The sequence below is a fragment of the Atta cephalotes genome (genome assembly GCF_000143395.1).
Source record: "Atta cephalotes unplaced genomic scaffold scaffold00017, whole genome shotgun sequence".
Classification (NCBI taxonomy): Eukaryota; Metazoa; Arthropoda; class Insecta; order Hymenoptera; family Formicidae; genus Atta; species Atta cephalotes.
In genome coordinates, this window is record NW_012130081.1 from 5,883,440 (window position 1) to 5,892,470 (window position 9,031).

The following is a 9,031-nucleotide window of genomic DNA, read 5'->3' on the forward strand; positions in this document are numbered from 1 at the left end:
GTAATATGATGTATATTAAATTAATATAATATATTTGTCTTTGTTTTAGTACATTCCTTACCTAATCTGACTGTACTGTCACTTTCTGGATGCAGTAAAGTAACAGATGACGGCGTTGAATTAATCGCTGAAAACTTGCCAAGACTTCGTTCCTTAGATCTCAGCTGGTGCTCAAGGATTACAGATGCAGCCTTAGAATATATCGCCTGTGATTTGAATAACTTAGAAGAACTCACATTAGATAGGTAAGGCAAAATTATTATATAATATAAAATATAAATGAATTTTCAATTATTTTCAACCAAGACACCATCTATCATGGTAATACATATATGCGCGTCTTGTTTATTATTTCATGTTTCTAATATAATTGTCTAATATAGTTGTGTTTTGAATATTGTATTTGATAATAACTCATTCATTTGTATCTCTTTTGCATCATATATATTTTGCATATTACTATATAGGTGTGTACACATTACTGATATCGGCGTCGGTTACATCTCCACGATGGTTTCATTGAGTGCTTTGTTTCTAAGATGGTGTTCACAACTTAGAGATTTCGGACTTCAACATTTATGTGTCATGAGATCTCTACAAGTGTTATCTGTGGCAGGTAAGATCGCATTAATCAACTTAATTAATTAATAAATAATTTTAAGGGGATCCTAAAATCTCTGTTTTATCAATTAAAATTAATAATATTGGGCTGTTCGGAAAGTTCGTGCCGATGTTGAAGGAAAATTGAAACGCAGAAGATTTAAATTTTATTATACATTTATTAAATTATATAGGTTAGTCGGCACGAACTTTCCGGACAATCCAATGATAAAAAGGATTCTTGATATTAATAAATACAATAAAATAATATAATAAAATAAAAAAATAAAATATAAAATATAAAAAAATAAATACAATAAAAGAGCATATTAGAGTCAATTACAAAATTATGTTATATGTTAAAAAACCGAAATATTACACAATAGTATACAATATTCTGATTAATTATAATTAAGATTAATTATGATGTAACATGTTTTAGCCTTTAAATTAGACCCTCTTCAGATATTTGATAAACGTAAAGATATTATCATAATCGAACAGTGTTAATAGAAAAGAAATACATTATAAACGCATGAGAACAGTTGAACGTTGCATAGAGGAACAGAAATTGCTCGCCAAAAAGTTGAAAGGCTAATTGAAAAGAATTTCATAATGTTAATAAAATTATAAATTTCATCAATTATTATCAAATAAAAAACAAGCAAATATACGTCATATCGATAGAGAAGATAACCTCACCAATATGTCAAATATATTAATATAATTCGATGATATGATACTCTTTAACATTCTATTAGTCAATGTGATAATAAAGAATATATAGCCGTAGTCAGAAAGTAAAATCCACAGAGTCATAAATTAAATTCTAAATGTAAAATTGAATTCTTCAATAAATAAACGTTAAATTAAATATGAAGATATAAAATCAGTCCAGGAATAAAATTAAAATTATATGCTCTGTTATTGTATTTATTTTTTACCAATTAAATAGGACTTACACAGACGATTTACGTGTCATTGGGGACTTTCTAACAAGCGATACCGTGTAACATAATAATCATTTCATTTTTATTTAACATTGGCAAACAAGGATGTAATGATTGATTATGACTATGTTACATTATCATTATGTCTCTTGTTGGAAAGCTCCCATTGATATAGTAGTCATCATTGTGTACTACTGTATCAATATCTCTACCTTATACAGACCTGTATTAATGTCTTTAATCCCGAAAAAAGATTTTCGAATCTGTAACGAGAAAAAAAATATAGAAAAATTAAGCATTTGTAGACGGTAAAACAGACATGTTTAGGATCCCTTTAGTTTTTTCTTGTGTGATGAAATATTGTAAATTTTGTTAATATATGAAATTTATTTTTTACATCCATTAGAAAAACAAAAACTTTTTTGAAAATTTCTATAAAAATTTTTTAAATATATATTCTTCAGGAAGAAAGAAGAAATCTTTCTATATATAGAAATCAATTATAATATCAATTATAATGTTAATTAAAATAATTAGAAAAGTATGTCATTTCAACACAAATATATATAATAATAGGTATATTATTTTTATTAATTTATATGTTACATACGTAAAATTCTGCTATATTTCACTCGCGCAAGAAAAGTTAGGATAATTATGTAAATTTAATTGCTGTATATTTAATTTGACAAAAATATATATATTAAATTAACATTCAATTTCATAGGTTGTCCATTGCTCACAAGTAGTGGTTTATCTAGTCTGATACAGCTTCGACACTTACACGAATTAGAACTAACTAATTGTCCAGGAACGTCCCGAGAATTGTTTGACTATTTACGTGAACATTTACCACGTTGCCTAATCATCGAATAAATATTTAATAAAAATATCTGCGAATAAAATTCTGTATGATATGCAAACGTATGTATCAAACAGAAAGAATTAAACTGCGAGAAACAGATCTTAATAGAAAAAATTCGCAGAAAGCAATATTTTGAATGAAAGATAGAAGCAGTGTAACTGATAGCAGCATAAGAAGTAACTGACGTCCAGATAATGAAAGAATTACGTTTTCCTCGTAATGGTCTAAGAGAATACTAGCCCTCAATATATAATGCGTAGACATTTTTAATACATTAACGTCCCATGCACTTCCGTTCATTTCGTATTTTTTCATTCTGCCACGTAATCATGTTCTACGAACATGTAAGAATGTATCTATATCGATTAGATGAAACAGAAAGAAGACTCAAGCATGTAATGATCATGTACAAAAATGAATTCAGTATTGTACATTAGAAAAGATTGATAATGCATCAGAGATGAAAGATCAGTGATTCCTTCTTTTTGCCTCCTAGTAATATAGAAAATCCAAATAAACATATATAGCAAAAGACTCAACAGTTAGAACTGTGATAAATTTATATTGTACATAATTCTAATTGGTTCGCATATATTTAAACTACATTATCAAGAGCATTTGACGGATGCAATAGTCGCGAAGAAATCATTTGATTATGAATTTAAGATTATTTATTTAAGTAATTACATATTGTTGCTCGATTATTGTCTCCGCCAAATACGTCTATCATGTGCATTCTTTGCGATTATAGTTGCAGTACACTTCACATGTTACTTGAAAGAAAGTATTTAGCAGATATTAATTACACAGAAGATAACATTCCAAATCGTATTACCCGATAATCTATTCATGCATACATGATTCGTGTTATTTGTTTTGATACATGAATTATAGATAGAAAATCATGCGATTCACAATTGTAGCATTCTTCTCGCGATAACGTGATAAACATCGTCATTCTTATATTATCTTCATATATCCCTATGCAATCGGTGTTTTCTAAATTTTAAGACTTTACTAGCTGTATTCTTTGTGGTTTCCAACTAAGTATATATTAACGTAACATATAATTAGATATATTTCACGGATTTCGCAAAATAATTTTAATAATTTGTGTGTTACGTCTGTGTCGTATTACATCTTTTATTGATATATATCAAATAGATAAGCTCTATTAACTAAATAAGTGCATCGTATTAATCAATTTAAATAAGCCACATGTCCGAGCTGCGTATTAGGACAACAGCAATAGAATGCCAAAGAATGTTTTTCTTAATTTATTATTGTTGTATTTATTATTTAAGACACAAAAACATTTTTTAATTCATATTATGCAATATATACATATATCAATCTGTATTTTTTAAATTTAAGACTTTTCGCTAACATTTTTTGTTTTCGATTAAATAATATTAATGCAATATATAATTGAGCTAGATATTTGCTGGAGAAAAGTCTGAAATTTAAAAAACATTGATTTTATAATTTATTTACAATGATTTTACAATTTATTTTATAATTTAATATTATTATATTGCATTATAAAAAATTTATCTTTAAAATAAATTGTTAAAATGCTGTTTTATATGTAATGATTATGGATTATAATCATTGCAGCAATAGCTTTCTGGAATATACTCTGTTAAATTAAGTTACAATCTCTTAACACAAAATCTAATAATGACATGCAAAGATCATTTTTATGCATTGTCACATGTTTGGCACATAATACCTTTGTATATATTGTACAAACTATACCTATAATTCTGTTATCAATCAAAACATAAATATATCTATACAGGCAAAGCTATATTGAAAAACTGAATCACATTGTGAAATACTGCTCACAGATGCAATGTTTAATGATGACACAATACAATGGAATGTGCTGTGAAATAAAAATTTATTGACCAAAATTGTTTTTACTTTAATCATACATTCTAATTATTTAGGACCAAATAATCATAATAAATTATGCATTTTGCCACCAGGTAAGTAAACCCAAACCAGGTTCGTCAATCGATCCCTATAAAATATTGTTTTATTAATACATTCTATTAACACATTAAGATTAAAAGTGACATACATCACAATAAAACATTAAAAATTTGTAAACATACATGTAAAATGTATGGTGCAGCGTTATTGGCTTCTGCCTTTTCACTTATATCTTGAGATGCATTAAGTACTGATGGTAAAGGTGCTTCCGTAAAAATTTCTTTTACTATCCTAAATCGTATAACTTCTCCTAAAATTTAATGTTTCAACTTTAATATTATATTTATATTTTCTGTTATATTAAATTATATTAATTATATATTTAATATATTTTCTTAGATTAATATATAATGATCTTGCATGCACATATAAGACCTGCATCCATAAATAGATCGTGTGTTTGTCCATCTTCAGTCTTGTATATCCAAACCCATGCTTGTTCCATTTGATCAAAACGTGACGGATGCTGTAACTTATGAGGTGGTATAACTATATCTTCAAAAAATCCTAATGTAACTGTAACAAAATAAAATATTGATATCAAATGTATATTGACCTATTTGATGAAATGATTTATTACTTTATGTCAGGACAGTTGATTTGTACAATTGGTCTCAGATTTAATTTTCTTATTCTATATGTACACACATCTTGCATGCACATACACACACACACACACATATATATATATATATACACAGGGTATCTCAGAATGATCACCATATATTTAGAACTATTGCAACTTTTGCAATAGTTAACAAGATATTAATTATTAAAAATTGCCAAATATTGGTTCTCATTAATTTTTTACTCAAGTACCATCAACTTTACAAAAAAATAAGTGACAAAAATTGTTTATTTTCTTCTCATAGAATTGTGAGAACTTTTTTTAAGAATTTGTCAGTACCGTGCATTTTCTTATATTGGTAAAAGAATTGCCAATAAGAAAATTTGCAGTATTAAAAAATCGATAAAAAATTCTAAAAAAATTCTTAGTTCTAGAAAAGAAAATAAACAATTTGTATCATTTACTATTTTTCTGTAAATTTGAATAAAAAATTAACGAAAACCAAATTCGATGATTTTTTAGTAATTAATATCATATATTCATATTTATATTATTAACGTCTCAGATGATCTCAGATCAATTGCAATTAATGTCCGAACATTTCGGTGCAGTCACATTTGAGATAATTAAATATAAAAATTAAAAATATTTTTTCATAACATTTAACTTTGATCAATTATTAATTTCTCTATCATACTAATTAATATAATGTAAAAATCCATATTTTAAATATAAAGAATAAATATTAATAACATAGATAATAAAAAATTAAATTATATGACAACAAAATATAGTAAAGAGCGCCTTAGGAATGGTCAAAGTTGGAAGTTTCATTATTAAATTATATGAATAGACTGTTACCATGTACTCCCTCAGGACTACAACTACGAATTTTTCCTATTAATATTTCTTCCATCCATGGACGAAATACAATAAATCTAAATGTCACTTTTGTATGGGAAGCTCCGTCTCCTGGAAAAATATACGACTCTTCGATCTTCGTAACATCATGTAATGTGATGCAAAGGCCTACATCTTTATACACCTATAATAAAAATATATAACGTATAACAGAGAAAGCCATTATTTTGATCAAAGTTCGATGTTTCGAATCAATACAATTAAATAAATTTATTTCAGATTGCGCGCCAATAACTTTCTGGTAGGGGAACAACTAAAATATATAAAATAATTCTTCAATAATAGTAAATTTATCTTAATTAATAAAAATAACTTACTTTATTAGCGAGCTTTCTATTTAATTCATCAGCAATGACATTGTTTAATTTAGATTTAAAGCTACTTGGTGGTATCCTAACAGTATCTTTTAATTCCGCCAAAACAAACATTTTTGTCTTAACCTTATACTATCAACAAATATTATGCAATAATTTCATATCAGCAAAGAGAAATCTGAGGGTGAAATCACACTGCAGAAAACGACTGCTATGCTGCTCGAAATAATGTAGAATAACGCTGATTGCTTCTATGATGCATTCTCTATTCCGCAGTCGTTTCCGCACCGTGTGATTTTACCCTGAGAAAAGCCATGCCGATCTTTTTCCCGTTATCGTAGAAATTACCTAAAGTCACTAGATTTATAAAATACCGCAAACTAAAGTCCTAGGATGCGGTCGAATTGCCGTTACTTCGAACTTTTTGATTGGTCAATTAGTAAAATTCTTTCTTCGGATTGGCTAATAAAATGCTTCGAAACATTTATAATGCACTCGACCATATCTTTAGATATCATTATCAAGGCCTAGTTTCCATCGAGGGTTTAAACCGAATCAGAATGTAAGGAACCAAGCATTCCTCTGTCGTTCGACTAGAACAAGGGAATACTCGACTATAGTTGATTAGTGATTCTTACATTCTGATTCAGTTTAAACCCTTGGTGGAAATTAGGCCAGAGAAGAACGATTAATGTTAAATGTTTTGATTGGTCATTGTAATGACGTGACTTAGCAACCAATCATAAACTGATTTCTATGTATTAATAATGGCTGCTTAATGAGTGATTTCATAGTGAATTTTATAGTCCGTTTTGCAAACTACAACACTATTTTTAATACTTTTTCTAATATTTTTTAATACTTTTGCGATACTGACATAAGTCGATCGCGCTTCTCTGGAGCTCGATTGTGTATTTTGAAATAAGATGAAAATTACAAAAGCAATGATTACTAGGTATTGACCAATTAAATTATGAATATTCTAATGAATTTGTTCACTTTTGTAATTTTCAACTCATTTCAAGACACACAATCAATCCCTTGATAAAGCTGTGGCTATGATTTCTGCATTGTAAATAAGGAGCACATCATTTTATTCATTAAATGCTTTTAAGAATGAAATTTCAAAATTTGATTCTGTAATAGATTCCGCAAATTCGTAAAATATAAGCCAAAACAAGTTTCATGGCAGCTCAAAATATTTCTTTTACGAGACAATTATGGCTACGTTCCAAAACTTCCTTTCCGAGAAAAATTTTACTCGAAATATATATAACATAGTACACATATACTATAGCATATAAAGTAAAATCTTCCTCGAAGAGAAAGTTTTGGAACGTAGTCTATATATGGTAGTCTATATATGGTTGATAGAGTGCAGATATGTAGCTGCACTATAAATAAGGTGTAAATGAGTTAGCTTGTGACTCCTGTCGACCCTTAAGTGATTCCATAGTCTATGATCTACGGGGTTCACTCGACTTATTACACGGCAACGGCAGCCATTTCGACGCTTCTCGACGCTTTTCCACGCTCACGAATTCGTCCAGGCGAGGATCAAGCTCGTTTGCGTCCGTCGCGTTCACAAATTGTTATCGTAGTTTATAATCAGCGTTCTTCTTCATGATATACTCCACTTCTGTATAGCAATTCGGTGAGTCGAGTATTCTGGCGTATCACATGCCGATATCTTATTCTATATCATATATTTCGCTCTCCTTCCATTTCTCAATGCCGCGCCACAATGATAAATTGGATAACGTAAACGTACCATCCTATTTATCATACGTATCTCGAAATTCATTTTCTTCCTCGAAAGATTTTTTGTCGCATCATGTGGTCAACAGATGAATGATCTACAGCATGCTGTGCATTATTATTTGTACGGTTTGCTCTTCTGCAGATGCTTATATGGCGTGTCAGCAGGATAGGATCGATGGTATTACTACGAGATACTTGAAGCCGGAAAATGTTTTAGACGCTTCATTTGCTTATTGTTAACATTAATAACATTCGTTTGTCATTTAAGCGGAAAATAGTGAGGTAGTACGCGCTAGATACTAGATTATACAGTAATTCTTCGAATACTTATTAGCTATTCTAATTCTGATTATGAAGTGGGCGAAAAAAAATGGAGGGTTTAGAAGCCATGTGAAAACTCGAGAGAATTCTAATCGATTTCGAAGAGAAAGATTTCGCAAACCTTGTTGAAAAAGAAATTTAAAAAATTATGAAATCGGAAGAAAAAATTTAATTGGAAAAAAATTTTTCCATTTTCTTCCGATTTCATAATTTTTCAAATTTCTCGATTCTTAATATTAATAATGATTCTTAATGTTAATAATAAAGAATACAATAATACAATGATTTTAATTAAAAATACTGAGATTTATAAATTTTATTTTTAAAAAAGTAGAAAATATATGGAACAAAAAAACAAATATTCATACTAAAAAAGTTATTTCTGTCTTTTTCAAGCATATATACATATCATCTACAGATTCTGTTACACCAACTTCTTACTGTTTTAATATTTAAATTTCTGTTTTCTATAATATATATCTATAATATATATTCTATAAATATATATAAAAAATTTATTATTACATAATGTTTGCATTTTTGAATTATCTTTAGGTAACTATAATCATAATACATCTTAAAGGTTATGTTTATTATATTTAAAATATTTGTTTAATGTAATACAAGTATTAGTTGAGATAAATTCAATTTATAATTATATTGTAAAATTGTTTAGGTACAGTGAGGGGGACCTTGATGTATGTTGCAGGGCTTTAGACGATCCAGTGAGTGT

At 28.1% G+C, this 9,031-nt stretch overlaps 2 protein-coding genes across 2 annotated transcripts in view; one reads left to right on the forward strand and one right to left on the reverse strand.

The window, feature by feature from the left end:
* The window catches only part of LOC105618670 (F-box/LRR-repeat protein 16), a 9,092-nt gene extending 6,666 nt beyond the window's left edge, over positions 1–2,426 (forward strand). The window contains exons 2-4 of the mRNA XM_012200198.1: positions 50–245; positions 468–616; positions 2,278–2,426. Coding sequence (XP_012055588.1) covers positions 50–245; positions 468–616; positions 2,278–2,426 — 494 coding nt within the window. The remainder of the gene's footprint in view (positions 1–49; positions 246–467; positions 617–2,277) is intronic.
* A 1,873-nt stretch (positions 2,427–4,299) lies between these two features.
* Positions 4,300–6,330, reverse strand: LOC105618607 (DNA-directed RNA polymerase III subunit RPC8). Its single transcript, XM_012200138.1, has 5 exons — positions 6,220–6,330; positions 5,843–6,026; positions 4,789–4,929; positions 4,536–4,663; positions 4,300–4,441 (listed from the first exon to the last, which is right to left on the reverse strand). Exons 1-5 carry the CDS (start codon positions 6,328–6,330, stop codon positions 4,388–4,390), a joined length of 618 nt encoding a protein of 205 aa, XP_012055528.1. The 3' UTR covers positions 4,300–4,387.
* Positions 6,331–9,031: the final 2,701 nt, after the last annotated feature.

Bases quoted from the DNA above. Each gene is read 5' to 3' on its own strand.
- LOC105618607 (XM_012200138.1), bottom strand. From the start codon at position 6,330: ATGTTTGTTTTGGCGGAATTAAAAGATACTGTTAGGATACCACCAAGT. The intron at 4,930-5,842 runs GTAACAGTCTAT...ATTTTGTTACAG, and splicing joins TAGTCCTGAGGGAGTACATG to TTACATTAGGATTTTTTGAA. The intron at 4,442-4,535 runs GTATGTTTACAA...AATATTTTATAG, and splicing joins CTGCACCATACATTTTACAT to GGATCGATTGACGAACCTGG.